The 19,488-nt window shown below is 39.4% G+C and overlaps 1 protein-coding gene across 2 annotated transcripts in view; it reads right to left on the bottom strand.

Annotated features, from left to right (window-relative positions):
* The window catches only part of PTPRM (protein tyrosine phosphatase receptor type M), a 746,511-nt gene that overhangs the window by 347,125 nt on the left and 379,898 nt on the right, over positions 1–19,488 (bottom strand). For both annotated transcript variants that reach the window (XM_004385786.3, XM_012558215.1), the window contains 2 exons: positions 18,038–18,346; positions 11,114–11,223 (listed from right to left, as the gene is read on the bottom strand). In XM_004385786.3, coding sequence (XP_004385843.1) covers positions 11,114–11,223; positions 18,038–18,346 — 419 coding nt within the window. The remainder of the gene's footprint in view (positions 1–11,113; positions 11,224–18,037; positions 18,347–19,488) is intronic.

Below are 19,488 nucleotides of genomic sequence, written 5' to 3'. Positions count from 1 at the left end.
GTGGCTACTGGGTACTTAAAATGCAGCTAGTGTGCCTGGGCAACCGAAAATTTTATTTTATTTAGCTTTATTTAACTAAAATTTAAATTGCCCGGGTGGCACAGTGGTTAAGAGCTTGGCTGCTAACAAAAAGACTGGCAGTTCAAATCCACCAGCCGCTCCTTGGAAACCCTGTGGGGCAGTTCTACTCTGCCGTATAGGGTCACTATGAGTTGGAATTGACTTGATGGCAACAGGTTTGGGTTTTTTAGTGCATGGCTACTAGCCCCCATACTGGACAGTGCAGCCCTAAAAACTTTTGTGATAGCTATGTAATAGACATTCAAGCAAGCTGGATGAATCTAGAATGTGGAAAGATAAAAATAAAAATACCATAGGTGCCTCTAAATTTTCTCCCTTTCAAATGACTTTTTAAAGAGTTTCCATGTGAGTAGTTCATCAACTGTTCAAGAACATGCACTTCTAGTAGTGATTACTGACTTCTACTGGTTGTAATGACATAATTTTTAAATGTGACACTTTCAGAAGTTTTGAATTGCAAAACTGAGCACTTTTCTTGCTTGTAAGTAGGTAAACTTACTTATAATTTATGTGCATGAGCATTAACGCTGTTATTATACAAAGTGATAATTGACATTCTTTCTTCTTATATTTATACCATGTCATTATAATTAAGAAGACCTCTCTGAAAGAATATTTAGATTGGATCAACTAAGCTTTGGCAAGAAAATGTTTGCTGTATATATGAATCACTGCACTGCCTGACAATATCGGGGCGGGCAGAGTGCCTGCTGTTAACCTTCTCAGACTTCTCTCCCAAGGTTACTGGGAGTCTAGCAGAGACAAGGCCTTATCTCCCACACAGCTGCTGTAGAAGGAATTTCAGCAATATAACAGTGGGTGCCAGGTTGTTTACTGGGCCCTCCATCCTGATACTCCCCAAGAAAACGGTCATTCAGAAGAGGCAGATCTCAACTCTGACAGCACACTTGTTCCCCCAAAGTTTATTCATTCCCTCATTTACTCGTTCGAAGCATTTTCACCGAGCACCTCTGATGTGCCAAGTGCTGTGCTCTGAGCTGGGGTCACATGTGGCAATTCATATATTGCACCTGCCCTGAAGGAGGTAACAGTTTGGTGGGGAAAGATCTAAGCAATCCAACCATTATGACGCTGTATAATTAAAATAAGTACTAACACAGGGCTAACTATAATTCCTGGCTTATATTTCTTTATAAACATACCTACCCAATACTTCGGCTATCAGACTGCCAGGAGGAGAGCCTACTCTTAGAAACTACGAGCTCTAATTGAGTGTAAATTCAGTCCTAACTATCCTTGAACTCAGCTATATATTTTTGTCGGCAAGCTGAACACTTATTTCTACGTGGGTACTGCTCCAACTTCTAGCAGTCAAGAAATCAAACAACAGACTGCATTGGGCATATCAGCGTCAAAAGATCTCTTTAAAGTTTTAAGAAGCAAAGATGTCACGTCGATGACTAAGGTGCATCTGATCCAAGCAATGGTCTTTTCAATTGCCTCATATGCATACAAAAGCTGGATAATGAGAAAGCAAGACAGAAGAAGAACTGATGCATTTGAATTGTGCTGGCAAAGAATATCAAATATACTGTAGATTGCCAGAAGAACAAACAAATCAGTCTTAGAGGAAATACAACCAGAATGCTCCTTAGAAGTGAGGATGGAGAGACTTCGGCTCACTCCTTTGGACATGTCGTTGGTAAAGACCAATTGCTAGAAAAGCCACCACGTTTCGTAGAGGGTCAGTGAAAATGTGGGAAACCCTCAGTGAGATGGACTGACACAACAGCAACGATAACACACCCAAACATACCAAGAATCCTGAAGATGGCACAGGACCAGACAACATTCTGTTCTGTTCTACAGAAGGTCACCGTGAGTCTGCACCCACTGGACAGCCATTAACAACACACCTCCAGCTTACCATGGACGAGACTCAACTGTTTATTACGCTCAGCCAACTTCCCTTCCCGTGTTTTTCATTTTGGCTAAAATTCTTCCTCTTTCAAGTTATATTTTGTTCTGTGATGTCCTTCTTGTCTGCTGTTTGGTCAGTCACCGCTTCCTGTAAATTCTTCCTGAACCATTTCATGTAAACGTCCCTTCCTTCTGACCCTCTCTTGCTACAACTCTGGCTTGTCCTTCCATACCAGCGGTCTCCTATTTCTCTATCAACCTTTCCTCCCTTCTCTAAACAAAACCGCCTACCACGGCTAAGCTAACCTTGTTCACTCTACTGTCTTACTGAAAACTTCAGTGGATACAAATGCATACAGAACAAAGCCCAAACTGCTTAGCTTTGTGCTTTATACCTGCTTTAACCTTCTTCTCCACACTTATTTCTGAACACTTGACACTGGCATTACATGATCCTCTGATCTAAATAAGGGAGAGAGTCACTGCCCCACTGACACTCACTGGGTTTCTCTGACACTGAGCCTGCTCACAAACTTTCACCGGGACATGACAGAGAGGTCTCTTCCCTTTCTCCATCTATTCAGGTTCATTCATTCAATTCAAATATTTACAGAACATCAACACTAAAGGCCCTGCCTTCAAGTAGCTCAGAGTCTGGACTGGGGTAGGGTGGAGTTGGGGAGACATATAAGAAGTATACGAATCATTTTAAAATGCTAAATTCCATGTAAAAAAACAAACAGGGTGCCGAGATAAAGAGTACGGTGGGAGAAAGAGGCATACATGCACACATGTGGAATGGCTGAGGGAGGGCCCACTGAGGCGATGGCGATAAAGCTGGGGAGACTAGAACTCTGCGATGGAGGCAACCATGCTGAGTTGGGGGAGGAATGTTCCAGGCAGAGGGACAGCAGTGAGGCTGTGAAGCAGGAAAGTGTGGGTGCAGTTAATCAACAGAAGGAAGACTGTGTGGATGGAGCCTAGCAAATGAGGTAAAAAGAGGCCGTGGCGGGGCTGAGGAGGCGGGCAGGGGCGGTTACTCGCAGGGCTTTGTACCCCAAGATGAGGAGGTTGCATATGTACAACGGTGGGCCTTTGAAAATTTTCAATGTAAAAATAAAATTATCTGGTTTCCCTTATGAAAAGATGACTTTGGCGGCCAAATGGCAGACTGACCTGGCTGGGGGGGGGCGGGGAGTGAAGGCAGGAGGGAGGTGACCGGGAGGTACTGCAGGGGCCTAGGGTCTAGTGCAGGTGAGAGGACATGGTGGGCTGGAACTCAGGAAGGGGTAGGGGAGACAGCAATACATGAAAAGAATTGGCATATTTTAGAGACGTGGTGGAAAAGTTTGATGATGGATTGTATGTGGGGAGAAGGAAGGTGGAGGAATCAAGGATAGACTCCTTGCTTTGGGCTTGCCCAAAGGATAGCCCCACTTCCTGAAATGGGATGGAATGAGTGAGGAGACATGGAGAGTTCAACTGTGGATGCGTCGAGTTTGTGATGTCTCTGCCACAAGGAGACAGACCATGTATGAGGTAAAGCTGGAGTCTGAGAGGTTTGGGCGGGAAATACAGATTGGGGAATGACTAGCACTCAGTAGGTGGCTTTGGGAATGGATGAGATGACTCAGAAGGGGGTTTGGGGATAAAGAGAAGACGGCCTGGTACCAAACGCTGAGGAACGCCAATACTGGACACCAGTTAGAGGCAGAGAAGCCAGCAAAATGGCCAGAAAAGCAGGAAAAATGCAAGAGAAACAAACAAACAAACAAAAAAAAAGAAAATGTTTTAAGAACAAAATACTTTAAAAGATGTTGCTGAGCACTGATGTGAGATTAGGATACAAAAACATCCCTCCATCTTTTAAGTCAAAATCCCAATTTTGCATCTGTAAAGCCTTCCAAATCTGGCCCAATATTCACTCCATCAGCTGAATGCTTATTGCTGTCATTGCATTCATACAATTCGTTTGGCAATAAATCATGTAGCGCACTGTGAAATCTTTTGTTTAGTCTTAAATTATGATTTAAATATCACAAAGAAACTGGAATGTTTCATGTGATGGTCTTCCTTCTGAGGGGTGAGTGCTGTCTAATTATTCTTTCAGATCCCACTGTGATCAGTAAATATTTGATGCTCAGTATATCTTTTTCTAACAAGACTCCTGGGGAGACCAGGTGTGTGCCTGTGCTCATGTGAACACTCACACCATTGCAGGTAGGCTCTCTGCTCCCCTAGCACAGACTACAGGACAAACGCTTTAAAAAGGACTGGCTGGCCCATTGGGGCTGGTGGGTTTGTACTTACTAATAGCTACGTAGCTGCAGGATAAGCTAGACTTGGGGTTTGTAGGTGTCTTTTGATTACAGGCCTTTGAAAATCTGGTAAAAATTATAGATCCCCACTCTCCCATCCTTAAAAGCACACATGTACCCATATTCATGAACCTCTAAAAATTACCAACCCTCTCCCCACCTCCAGCAAGCAGATATGTTGTGATATGTGTATACACAAAACTTCAGAAGTTCATAGATGCCCCGAAAACCCATTCACAGAGCCTCTGGGAGCCTGGACACCAGGAATGAAAACAGCTTATTGGGGACAGGGGCAATCCATCCACCTCTGTAATCCCACTGCCTTCCCCAGAGCTGGGACTTCATAAGCATTTGTTGACCTGAGCAGCGGTTCTCCTGGGCACCAAAATACACCTCCATGCTCAAACCTAAGTGAAGCACTTTCTTCTGGCCTTGAGGTTTTCCTTTGCAGATTCAATGCATGTTTATTAAGTGCCTACTGAGTACTAGACAGAGGAAAGGCAGCAGGAAACTCCCAGAAGGAAAGTGGGGGACTGCTCTCAGCATTGCACCGTATCACTGGCTGAGGGACGAGGCAATTTTAATGGAGTCTCTGTAAGAACACTGCTGTTCCAGTGTTGGGTCCAGGCCATTTTATGGGATTCCCCAAGTCAGAAGAAGCAAGCAAGTAATCTGACACACAAATAGCGTGCGTGGGTTGCATCAGGCAAGGAAGAATAAACTGCCGCTTGCGTTGGGTGGCTGACAAGTTGCAGGAAAGTGCCTGAAATATGCTAAAATCATCTTCACCTCCTCTGTTTAAAACCTCAAACTCTAAACCAAGAGATTTACAGAGAACCCAAAGGGAAGAATGTGCAGTCTTCAGAGGGGAATCAGGTCAGGAGCGTGTGAATGGTCTCTAATTCCGGGTCCAAGCAACTTAGTCTGTGAGCACAAAGTAGTGAAGAGTTAAGTCTAATTTTGGGGGAGGAAAGGAGCAAGGATACTCAGGGGAAGTACAGCCTTTGAATGAAAAACTGAAAGATAAGCAGAAACCCTACACTATGGGGACAGAGGGCGGCCATCAGAAGGAAAGAAGAATATAAGCAAAGGCGGAGTGGTGTGGTAGTTCAGAATATTCTTGGAAAAAAGAAAATTCCACATAAATGAACCATTTAATTCCAGAAGAAAAATAATGGGAGAAGAAGGATCATATCACAAAGGGCTGGAATATTGAAATCAAACTTCTCAACATGGCCTCTACATTCTAATTCCTTCTACACTATTGCCTATCTCTGTTACAGTAATTGCGCCCAGTTATACGAGATCAGAATCTGCAGAGGTCTTCAACTCTTGACTCTTCAATGCCCCAGTCAGGTGACCATTCTACTTTACTATGTGCTCAGGCAACACTGGCCTTGATACTCCACTCACACGGTAAATTCTGAGTGTCTGCATGGAATGCCCCAGTCAGGTGACCATCCTACTTTACTATGTGCTCAGGCAACACTGCCCTTGACACTCCACTCACACGGTAAATTCTGAGTGTCTGCATGGAATGCCCCAATCAGGTGACCACCCTACTTTACTAGGTCCTCAGGCAACACTGGCCTTGATACTCCACTCACATGGTAAATTCTGAGTATTGGCATGGAATACCCCAGTCAGGTGACCATTCTACTTTACTATGTGCTCACGCAACACTGGCCTTTATATTCCACTCACACAGTAAATTCGGAGTGTCTGCATGGAATGCCCCAGTCACATGACCATTCTACTTTACTATGTGCTCAGGCAACACTGGCCTTGATACTCCACTCACACAGTAAATTTGGAGTGTCTGCATGGAATGCCCCAGTCAGGTGACTATCCTACTTTACTATGTGCTCAGGCAACACTGGCCTTGATACTCCACTCACACAGTAAATTCGGAGTGTCTGCATGGAATGCCCCATTCAGGTGACCATTCTACTTTACTATGTGCTCAGGCAACACTGGCCTTGATACTCCTCTCACACGGTAAATTCTGAGTCTCTGCACTGAGTACTTAGTTCATTCTTTCTATAGTCAGTTGCTGACAGGACTGTTAGTTCTAGTAGAGACAGGACAGTTCGTTTTATACTTTTTTCTGTTCCAGTGCCTTACACATACTAAATATTAAGTTTGTTGATGTGTTACTGGAGCTTATACATAAGGCAATCGAGAAATATACAGTAAAATCTGTGAAAGGTGGAACACTGTCAGAGAAGGAAAATGCAATATTTTCCACTAAAATGAGTGATAGAAAGTGGTTAGACTGCACCCTGCCAAAGACGGAAAAGTTGTGAGACCTGGAAAACCAAGGCAGTGTCACCAAGTTCCGGCTCTCACAGGGTTCACTGTACAAAGTTAGTGAGGTGTAATGAAAATACTTGAACAGACAGCCCTGGGCCTTTGGGAGTATTGCTGTTAACTGCCATCGAGACGTCCCTTGGATCATGGTGACCACATGTACAATGGAATGAAATGCTGCCCAGTCCTGCACCATCCTCACGATAGGTTTTGGATCAAACTATTGTGATCCACACGGTTTTGACTGACTGATTTCTGGAAGTAGATGAGCAGGCTTTTCTTGGTCAGCCTTAGTCTAGATACTCTACGGAAACTTGTTCAGCATCACGGCAACATGCAAGCCTCCACTGACAGATGAGAGGTGGCTGTGCACGAGGTACAGTGGCTGGGAATTGAACCAGTGTCTCCAGAAGGAGGGCGAGCATTTACCACTGAACCACTACTGCCTCTCTGGGAGGATTACTGACTGATAAACTTCTAGAAACAGCTTTCACATGTAATGTTTACATTTTGATAGATACTCGCAAACTCCTATTAGGGACAAAATATAGGTTTCCATTAGCTATCTGTGGGCACACACTTCCCCACATCCTGGCTGAACACCTGAGATTCCACAAATTCAGACTTTCTATGGACTTGTTTCTTCAATCATTGGTAAGGCTGAGTAGGCATCTTCTCATACGCTGACATGCCATTTAGCTATTTTTTCTGAGTTGCCTTTTCTTACTCTTTGGCCATTTTTCCTAGTGGGTTGTTTTGTCTTTTTCTGATTAATCTATATCAGGTAAGGTCTCTGTATGTTACAGCTACCAACCATTTGACTAATACAAATGTTGAAAATAATTTCCCCATATCCTGTTTATCTTTAAACTTTCTTTGTGCTATCTTTGATCATTTAGAAGTTTAAATTTTAATATATTCAAATCTGCCAATCTTTCTGAAAATGACTTCTGGATTTTATGTCAAGATTAGAAAGAAAGAAAGATTCCATCTTTTTCTTATCATGCTCTCGTAAGTTAAACGTTGTGTTTAGATCATGAATCCATCTGGTATTTGTATGATGTGAGTGGGGGGGTGGTCTTAACATGGCATATTATTCTTGTAATAAAATGCTGCATTTGCTAACCTTTATTAAATTTTATCCAAGTATATTGATAAATGAGCTTGCACTATAATTTATATCTTATAAATTTTAGGACATGGATCTTGTTGTTAACAATAAAAATTAGGAAGCAAGGCTATTTTATTTCGAATACTTCTGTACTTCAAAAACATTCTCGCAAAAATCAAGTATTACACTTATATTTTAAGAAAATGAAAGACATTGGGTATCTATTTAGGCAGAAGGAGCCCTGGTGGTGCAGTGGTTGAGTGCTTGGCTGCTAACCGAAAAGGCAGGCAGTTTGAATCCACCAGCTGCTCCTTGGAAACCCTATGGAGCAGTTCTACTCTCTCCTCTAGGGCCGCTATGAGTTGGAATCGACTCAATGGCAACAGATTTTTTTTTGGAAAGAGCTATAATTATCAGTCCCAGGTTTTAGAAAGATAACTCTGATAAAATTAAACAGGTGAAGTGGGGAGGTAAGGGATGAGCAGGGCTAGAGCCAGGCCAAGGATGGAGAACAGAAAGGAAGGGCTAGTTTTGAGCGGGCTGTGGATGGAAATTAACCAGCCAAACTAGTTGCTGTCGAAGTCGATCCCAACTCCCGGTGAACCATGCGTGTCCCCGCAGAACTGTGCTCCACAGGTTTCAACGGCTGATTTCCACAAGTAGATCACCAAGTCTGTGCACTGGGGAGTATCCAGGTGCTTCTGGGCAGACCTGAAGCTCCAACCTTTCAGTCAGCAGCTGAGCACATTAACCATGAGCACCACCCAGGAACCCCTGGATGGAAGTTAGGGGGATATAAAGACGAGGGCAAAGAATAAAACCAGAAAAATACTTGCATGCTGTAAATTGCCATGACTCCTGGAAAAAAATAGTGCTGTCAGAGTCTTTCAATTATTAATGTTCTGACATACTTCTCGTAACGGGTAAGGAGAAATTGAGAATAACGTGAACCTACCGCGTATGTATTCACAATGTCTGCAACATTCAATCCGGTTTTTCTCCTCTCCTTCAAAAAGTGTACAGTTGTGCCACCTTCCCTAAAGTTGATCACTCAGCTTTTGTCAGCCATGAGGCTCTAACTCACCACCCAGTTTTTACCTATGTTAAGATACGTCTCCGTGAGAGAACATGTTGTTCCTGAGGTCCCTGCTTCCTTAGCATGCTCTGTCCAGGAAGACGGTGGCCCCCTCCAGGGAGGGCCCGAGTCCTTCATCCAGCTCCAACTCCTAGTGGGAAACTGCCAGTCGTGGACCTCGGCAGACGAGGGGTGAGCTGGGCACGCAGGTCTGCATCACGGGAAGAGGAGCTCCTCCTGAGACGCCACAGAAAGTCTACCTTGAGGAGCCTGAGGACTCCCTTCTAGAACAAGACCTGGTGGTCAGAAAACTTAGGCCCTGAAGCCTGACTCACACATTTGCCATTTCCCCTTTGGTGCCTAGACAAAGGAACCAGGTTGCTCAGCTCATGCACACGGGATTTTAACACCCTGATTTATGACACACGCGCATTTCCCCTTGTACTAGCATTTAGATCATGTTCGGCTGGGGGATCCTGGCTGCCCAAGTCAGGGAGATTCAGGCTCTTCTTCTGAGTTACTGTTCTATCGTTTTCATGTTAAAGTTACTTATACGCAAAGTTAAATGTTCAGTAGGGTTACAGAGAAAGAATATGCTACAGTAGACCCCCTTCACCAGCGGTTTCGCTTTCCTCGGTTTCAGTGACCGGTGGTAAACCGGTCCGAAAGTAACAATTCATGTGTTTTAACTAGGTGCCGCTCGGAATGGCCTGATGGCGTCTTGGGCCATCCTGCGTCGTCCCTCCCGGGCCGTCAATCACCCTTTTGTCCAGCGCACCCGCGCTGTAGACGTATCCGCCCCTTAGTCACTTAGGATCCGCCGCTTATCAGATGGATTGTCGCTGTTTCACAGCGCTTGTGTTCAGAGAACCCTTGTTTTACTTAATAATGGTCCCAAAGTGCAGGAGTATCAACGCTGGCAATCTGGATATGCCAAAGAGAAGGCTTAAAGGGCTTCCTTTAAGTGAAAAGTATGTATGTATAGGAAAAAAAACAGTCTATATAGGGTTCGGTACTATCCGTGCTTTCAGGCATCCACTGGGGGTCTTGGAATGTATCCCCTGGGGATAAGGTGCCGGGGAGCTACTATATTATTTTCTGTCTGACTAGATATCAACATCTGGCTTTTAGGATGGGTGAACTTATTTCTCGGAACTTAACTGTGGTTTCATAGACTGTATCTTTTCTAGAAAAAAGTCCCTATATTCTTAAGCAAAAATCTACCAGACTGAGACTAGCAAAGGGTCATAGGGCCAAAGAGATTAACTAAAAAAGTATGATCACTGAGGGAAAAAGTATAAACTTGTTGATTTGATCATAAACCTAGCTCCGTAAGAGCTGAGCCGAAAGTTTTTATAACACCCCATTCTCTTACAATGAACAGCATCAATAACTTCGCACTGAAATCAAATTTTTGCTTTTATCTTACTTCATTTAGCTTCCAATTAAAATTTTTCTTTTGCATTTCAATACCAATTTTTCAAAGCTGTAAGGAAACACAAGTGTGAGGCCATGGGGTGGGAGGGTTTCGCAGTGATCACTGCTCTGACAGCTTCATCTGCTCAGGCTTTTCGCCGGCAGTGCTGAGAGGTACTCAAGTGCACACGTTCCACGTGGGGAACTGCCGAGGTTCTCAGAAACCTAACAACATATAATTTTGTTGAATTTGCATTCAAATCAATGCTAGCTTAAAAAACGCATCTATTTGTTTCTATGACAATAGCACGGTGAAATGATGCTCACACAGATGTGATGATGACTGTCACCCGTTAGTGTGGTGGTTTTTTCCTTGAACAATTCATCAGTCTTCTCTGCTGTCTATCATTCAACCATTTGATAAGCCTCCGTAGACAAAACTGTGTCACAGAAGTCTAAAGGATGTTTTGCTAATACTAAGAAACTAAAAGACTATTGCATTGTAATTCCTGACGCATTTTTTATGGACTTTGCTAACTGGATAATAAGTGTTCCTTTATAATTCAGGAGTAAAATATTTCACAGCTAAACAAGGACAGGATTCTGTGGTTGCCTCCTAGTCAATGTAGGCTTCAAAATACTTAGTTGTTTTAAATAAAAGTGATTATTTGATGTTATACTGTGTCTTAACATATGATAACATATCACCTAGAAACATCCAAATATTGTAAATATGCATCTTGAAATTATCCATAACTCAAAAATGTGTTTTTAAGTTTTTTGTTTCTATAAATTACCCTTTATAAACACTGAAGTCATTAAACTTCTTATAAGGCACTATGTCATTATGAATTTTTAATAACAGCCTAGTTATCATAAGAAATTATAATAAAAATAAATTACTAATGATGTATATACTACCTCATATAAAGTGATTACTCCATATGTTTGAGTCGGTTCTCGCCACTGAAGAAATATCTTCTCTTCAAACGTACTTCCTTGGATGGATTCAGTAGGAACAGCACCTGGGACTAAACGGGGTGGGAGGATGAATGTTTGAATAATAAACCAAAATTTAAAAAAAAAAAAAAAGTAAATTTTTCTAGACTTGATAGGTTTTAATCTTTCATTGACATAAAAGATATTAATAGTCTATAGATACAATCAGTGTTATTTTAAAAATATGAAATCTAAAACCATTTTAACTATATTCTCTTAATAGAAAATAATTTCATCATATTTTCTTTAAAGTTTGAAATAATTAGATAGAGCTCAATAATTACCTTTTAAATAAACTTTTTCATCAAAATTAAATGAAAAAGGATTGGAACTATCTGAATTTTCACCAGTACTTGGTGAGAGCATGAACTGGAACAGCCCCCCTTTGGGAACAATGTGGCAGTATTTAGTAAAGTTAAAGATGCACATATCATATGACCCAATAATCTTACCTTCATGTAGATTCTCTAGTAAATTTCTTGTATGTGTGTGGCAAGAATGCTAATGGAGCAGCACTTTCATATTAATAATTTGAAAACAAACCAAATGGTTTAATAAATTATTATGATAAATACTAAAAAGTGAAAATAAATGACATCTATATAAATCATCATAAATTCATTTATGTATTAATGTATTAATATATGATGCAGATGAAATAATAATATATATTTGAAATATACTGAGTTTTATTTATAGTATAATTACTAGTATAACAGATAGTATAGCAGGTTTGGGGAAGTTTGATGCCATTTTTTCAACACATAAAATATACAACATTTCTGATTAGTTTTCAAGAAAATCAAATTGACATAAGGAAAGATGAAAACTTACCTGCCAATTTTCCATAAAATAATATTTAAAAATTATTTTTAAAATATTATGTGTCTCATCTTTTTCATTTTATATTCAGTTTTTGAGTAAGCTTTTTATTATACATGATTTAAGGTACTAGTATGTCTATCCTATTTATAGACTAATATGTCTGTACTATTTATAAATATACATATATCTGTAGGTACATGATAAAAAGTTTTGGTGATGGAGTGAGTGAACAAAAAGTGGGTGGAGAGGTTTTGCACTTTCCAATTTTAAGACTTAACTACAAAGCTACAGTAATCGAGAGGACAGTATGGTACCAGAATAAGGACAGACATACAGATCAAAGGAATAGAATTGAAAGAGCACAAATATCCCCTCACGTTTACAGTCAATTGATTTTCAACAAGGGCGCTATGAAAATCCAATGAGGAAAGAACAATCTTTCAACTGATGGTGTTGGGACAAACAGACAACCACATGTAAAAGATGAAGTTGAATCCTTACTTCACACAATATACAAAAATTAAATCAAAGTGGATTAAAGACCTAAATTTAAGAGCTAAAACTCTTACAAGACTATGCAGGTGTCACTCTTTATGACCTTGGATTAGGCAACTGCTTTTTAGATATGACACTAAAAGCACAAGAAATAAGAGAATACAGATAAACTGTACATCATCAAAGTGAAAAACTATCAAGAAAGTAAAAAGAAAACACAGAATGGGAGAAAGTTTTTGTGAATCATATATCTGGCCAGGGACTTGTATCTAGAATACCCAGAGAACTATTAAAACTCGATAATAATCAGACAAATAACCCAATTAAAAATGGACAGAAGATCTGAGTAGACAGTTCTCCAAAGAAGGCATACAAATGCTCGACAAGCACCTGAAAGATCCTTAACATCATCAGCCATCAGACGAAGGAAAATCAAACCACAATGAGATACCATTTCATACCCACTGGGATGGCTATATTCATAAAGGCAGATAATAATATGTGTTGGTGAGGACGTGGAGCAATTGGAACCTTCATATACTACTGGATAGAATGAAAAATGATACAGCCACTTTGCAAATAGTCCAGTAGTTCCTCAAATGGTTACACAAAGGTGTACCATATGATCTAGTAACTAACTCCTACCTGTCTACTTGAGAAAAATGCAAACACATATCCATACAAAAACTTGTATGTAAATGTTCACAGTAACATAAATCATAACAGCCAGTGGGAAAAAAAGTCCATCAGCTGACAAATGGATAAACAAAATGGTATATTCATACAATGGAATATAATTTGGGAATAAAAACAAATGAAGTACTGATACATGCTACAACATGGATGAACCTTGGAAAAATTATGCTGAAGGAAAGAAGCCAGTCACAAAGGACCCCATATTCAGAGTTCTATTTTTATGAAATGTCCAGAACAGGCAAATCCGCAGAAACGGACAGTAGATTAGTTGTTGTCTGGGGCTGGGACTGGGTTGACAGCTAATGGGTGTGGGGTTTCTTCTGCAGGTAATGAAATGTTCCAAAATTGATTGTGGTGATGGTTTCCACAATTCTGAATATACTAAAAGCTACTAAATTGTACAATCAAATGGGTGAATTTTGTGGCATTTAAATAAATAAAGCTATCTTTAAAAAAGTGGTTGGAGAAATGTTTTTGATTGTGGAACTATACAAGTAGTGTTTTAAGTGTTGGTAAGATCTCCAGAGGTTGGAAAGATTATCTAGAATTTCAAAAGAAAAGTCTAGATTTTTTAATTTAGGGGCTACTTAAAGTTCGATGTAGGATATTTTACAGTTCCTCTAAATAGAGCTAAGTGTAGTTTTGTAGGGAAAAACAAAAAACTAACTCAGATTGGAGGCCTGGGTTCTGACTTAGGACGCTCCAATACTTACACTACATAATTTGGATAAATCATTGGATATCCCTGTGTTTCAGTTGTCTGATTTATAAAATGAAGAAGTCAGACTAACTTATTTTTAATGTCCAAACTCTAAATAATAATCAATAAATATGAAAATAATTGTCCTAGACTAAGAGAACTTATGTGAGACTACATCTAAGCAAAGAAAACACAGTATTTAAGCAGTTATAATGCCAGGCTCTGAGTCTCTTCTTTACCTTGAAAGTGTTCATTATGATCATTTATCAGTTTTCTACAATACCAAAACAACTCTGATGAACGGCTGTTATTTTGTGATATTTCTTAATTGAAAATATTTACTAACCTACGCACAGACATAAAGAAAGTAAAAGCTTAGGAAAAAAACCCTTTTGTTTCATCCCATTAATATAAATGAGACTAAAATAGTAAACAAACAAAAAAGGTGGGAATTCAAAATGATACTGATCAGAGGACATTTAAAAGGATTCATTTATTAAAATGTACTGGAGGAGACCCTGTAATGGATGGTATCAGGAGAATGTAGACAGGAAGACCTAAGTGGGATTCATGTAACTTTTTTAGGTCAGGAACACACCTAAGAGAGGCTTAAAAATATATATACATATACATACAGAAAAGTTTATTAAATTACGGAAGAAAGTGACTCACAGGAATTTCAGTCTAGTACCTATTTAGAGGAATTCAGGATTTGGGATATATGGTCACAATATCTGAGTTTGTGAAACTCAGTCCTATACTAGGAAGTGATACTCTAAAGATTAATAAAAAATATAAATATTTTTCCACATAGTTTTTGTTGAAATAACCAATATTACAGTAAAAATATTATGCTACAATAAAAGTCACAATGTTCAATAATTTGTAGCCTTTGTTAACGTAGATAAAATGACCTCACCATTAATTTGTCTTCAAACTCGCTACTGTTTGACAGTTATTCTGTTTCTGACTTCTTCTCTCTGTCTTTCTTGAAGTCCAATTTTTTTTCTCCTCATTCGAAAATATATACACAAATTGTTTTGTGACACTGGCTGCAATCGCCACGTAGAGTCAGCACTCCCCCCTTTCTCTTTACACCCTGGGTTCCCCGTGTCCATTTGTCCAGTTTTCCTGTCCCTTCCTGCCTTCTCCTCTTTGCTTTTGGGCAGATGTTGCCCTTTTGGTCTCGTGTATTTCAACTAAAAAGCATGTTCCTCACATGTGTTATTGTTTGTTTTATAGGCCTGTCTAATCTTTGGCTGAAAGGTGGACTTCAGGAGTGGCTTCAGTTCTGAGTTAGCAGGGTGTCTGGGGGCCATAGTCTTGAGGTTCCTTCAGCCTCTGAAAGGCCAGTACGCCTACTCTTTTGTGTGTGTGTCTGTGTGTGTGTGTGTGTGTCTGTGTGTGAATTTGAATTTTGTTCTACAGTTTTCTCCTGCTGTGTCTAGGACATTCTATTGTGATCCCCGTCAGAGTAGTCAGTGGTGGTAGCCAGGCACCATCTAGTTCTTCTAGGCTTGGGCTGGTGCAGGCTGTGGTTCACGTGGCCCATTAGTCCTTTGGACTAAAATTTTCCTTGTGTCTTTGGTTTTCTTCATTCTCCTTTGCTTCCTATTGGATGGGACCAGTAGATGTATCTTAGATGGCTGCTTGCAAGCTTTTAAGACCCCAGACGCTACTCATCAGTTCTTTTTTTAAAAGCAATTTTAATTTGAAATAAAAGCTTTTCAAATTAACTGAACACCTGTGTGCTAGGAGAACAGTAGATCTTTATCTGGATGTAGTGCATGCCAGACTTACGGGACTAGCAATAAAAATTTAAACAAACAAAAAATTTATATGTGACTCTGAACTTGCATTTTTACAGAACTAAACAGAATTCCTAGCTGATGTCAGCTCCCAATTTTAAACTCAAAAATGTTGAGTGGGTTCATCCTGCAGCAATATATATCTTCTCATCTCTAGAAATGATTAAAACATGAATTAAACGCTTATCAACAATATTTCATTTAGAGACTAATAAAGTGCTTTTGTGTTTATTAACTACTTGACACCACAATTATTTCTGTAGCAGAAAAACAAGTGGTTTCTTCTCTCAAGCAGTTTACAATTAAAGAAAAATTCATATAGAAAATAATGAGAAAACAATATCATAATGAACTGCTATGAATCATCTAATAATAATAATAACAACCATCATATATTGACTGCCCATTCCCTGGAAGCTACAACCAGCTCTAGGTAAATTTCTTCTAACTCTAACCTACCTGCCTGAGAACTTTTGTTATCCTCACTTCTCATACAGGAGATTGAGGCTCAGGATTTAAGGCTCTTATAAGTACAAATAAGGTCAGAAGGATGAGAATAATATGGGTTGGAACAGTTGGGGACAGCTTTATGGAGAACTTGAAACCTGAGGAGAACTTTGAGGGACAGAAAAGGACATGCAATTACGAGACACCAGGTGGAAAGACATTTAGAAGAGATGCTAGAATGAGGAAAAATGAGTATGTATCGAGCTTGCTATGCAACCAGCGTGGAGGTGACACCTTTGCAGGATAATTAGCTTTAGAGCACAAGCCAAGAGTATAGGAGACTTAGAGAGACTTGGCCATTGAAGGCTCTCCTGGAGAGAGCTACATGATGAAAATGTGTTTTAAAGATTCATTTAGTGAGTGAGTAGGGGGCATTAGAACTAGAAAAGACTGAAATTACAAGGAAAGCTTAGAAACTGTTACAGCCATTTCAGCATAAAATAATGAGGATCTAAATAGTGGAAGCGGAGAGAAAAAAACAATCTAATATTCTGGAAGTAGAAACGGCAGGAGCGAGGAACAGATTAATGTAGAAAGGCGGGCGGGGAAATGGTCAGATGGCTTGCTGACAATGCTGACACTTTATTTCCTGGAGACAAGGAGTTGGAAGAAATGGAAACAGGGCTTCCAGTTTCAGCCTTGAAAGACTGACTGACATCACACTCAGATGAAAGTACACGTGTATCATACAAAAACAACGCTAGTAAAACAGCTGTCCGAAGGCCCTGGAGAGCAACCAAGGCAGACAGGACCGGAGGGTCCACACAAGAGGAGGACTAAGAGGTGTGAGCTCAACATCTACTCTGACTTCTTCCACATTTTTCTTCTACAGCTATATGCATGGTGTGGAGCAGGGAATAAACACTCAAAAATGCTTTCTTAGCTCGTTAAATAAAATAAAGATTACTGACAGACATTTAATTCATGTTTTAATCAATCATCAAAATCATGCTGCATAAAGAGAGAAAAAGTTAAACATCTATTTTTCCTAGGAATAAGTAAGCTTATTCAATTAATGGGCTTCCCAACTTCTTTGCCACTTATTCTGATGCCTGGCATGTGAATTTTAGGTCAAATATATGATACAATAGTATTGTATTTTATGTGCTATATGAACATTTTATTGTACACGGGGTCCTCTGAATAATCAGTGTAAAAGCAAATTTATATCCTGCTATGGGATTCAAGGCATACTTTTACTACTTTAAATTATTTTAGAGGTTTATTCTAATTGTGTATTTGCTTTTTGGATGAACTGCTGGTGACATACATGGTTTATTTGATAAGTCCTTGATTGTTAAGGTAATATCCAATTATGGCATTGTTCCTATGAGAAAAACGATGTACTCCATGATCGTTAACTTAATGATGCCGTTTCTCAGCACTGTGGTGAGAAGCAGAGCAGCCTCTATTTACTGCTTAATTTTTATCTGAACTATGAAAAATATTTCAGAATGCCATTAAAATATATTTAAATAAGCATTTCATATAAATAATCTGATGGAATACTAAAAACAAGTCTTTAGTTCAATATGATAATAAATCTTGAACTAAGTATTAAGAGAAATACAGAATTATTATACATAGAATAGTAATTATATGAATAATAAAGAATTATAATACAATTCCACATCTTTATTACTTTACCCTTTTTCAATCAGTACATAAGCATACAGAAGCACAGACACGCATTTATAATATTCAATACATTAAGTAGTTCTTTCTTTCTATTTTCATTATAAATACGTCAAATTTTAAGAAACATGCGTTTTGAAAGAATGTATTTCACATAAACATATCATGTAAAGTACTCACGATCTTCGTCTGTCTGCACCACGAGTTCTTGGCTTTCCTTCCGTCCCTCGGGATTCATGAGGATGAGTTTCACGCTAACATTGGTGTATGGAGACAGGTTAGTGATCGTGTGTTGAGGGTGTGAACTGTCCGTATCCCAGCTGACCTCTTCTCGAACTTGTTCCTGTCCTCCAACTTGGCAACAGTAGCGGACTGTGAGATTGTAACTATGACAACGAGTTACGTTATACCCAAACGGCTCCCAGCGGATAGTGATTTGTCGAGATTTGACCTCTACCACTTCCAGTTTTCTTGGGCCGCGCATGGGATCTATTTAGAAAAGAAGAAAACATAAGAGAAAAGAATTATAAAAGCTCCAGTAAGACCAAGTGTCACAGACATTCCTATTTGTTCCCAATATCTGGTCTCCTCTTCTTCATGAATTGTAAGATCTCTAAATTTTAGCTGGGCAGAAGGTCGTCCAGAATAAAGTCTAAAATTCTCGCCCTCTTCTGCAGCAAGGTGTGGCCATGTGACTAAAGTACAAGATAAGAACAGTTTCTGGAAGGTTTCCTTAAAAAAAGAGGCTTATTTGCTTCTTCTCTCTTCCCCTTAGCTAGACTGAGGATATGATGGCTAGAGCTCATGCAGCCGTGATGAGCCATGAGGCGTTTACACATTAAGAATTCAAAGCAAACATGAAGAAGGAGCCGGGGTCTCTGCTAATCCCTGAGCCACCTTACTAGCCCTACCTACTTCCAAACTTTTCATTAGAGAGAAACAAACTGTTATCTTATTTAAGTCTCTTTTCCTTTCGGTTTCTGATAACAAGAAACCAATTTTTGATGCATATATTTTATCTTTTAAAATTAATTTACAATTATATTATTGGAAAATGCATTAGTAAAACCTGAGAATTCAGCATGAAACAGTCTAATAATGAGAGAGCACAAACTTAAGCTCAGAACTTCAGGACTTTTGGGGGTTTGATTTGCACAGAATTCCATACAATCAACGTGAAAGCAGCTCTTGCCCATCAGTGATAATGTCCTAATACTCTCGCTTAGCTCATGTTCCGAGTAGAGTTTCAGACTTAGAATCTAAATGACACACAGGGAATACAAGCATTTGTGAATAGTTTAAAAGAATATATACAGAGAAAGCATAAACTTGTTTATAAAATGATGAAAATATAATAATCTAAACAAATAATATTTATTGAACATTTACTATGTGCTATACACTATTTTAAGAAGTTTACATTTCAGTAATTTTGGAAGATCCTAACCTAAAATATTATGATCTTTTTTGTTTAAAGTGTAAAAAGATCTACAAATGGCAAGGGAAAAAAAAAGCATGGAAAACTTGAGAATTAATAGTAGCTACCACATATTGTGTACTTCTACCAGCAACCGCAAGGACAGCACAGGGTGAGGCAATGTTTCATTCTGTTATGTATAAGGTAACCACGA

This window comes from Trichechus manatus, unplaced genomic scaffold, assembly GCF_000243295.1.
Source record: "Trichechus manatus latirostris isolate Lorelei unplaced genomic scaffold, TriManLat1.0 scaffold00146, whole genome shotgun sequence".
Classification (NCBI taxonomy): domain Eukaryota; kingdom Metazoa; phylum Chordata; class Mammalia; order Sirenia; family Trichechidae; genus Trichechus; species Trichechus manatus.
Note: the sequence above shows the minus strand (reverse complement) of the source record. Positions and strands in the feature narration are given on the sequence as shown.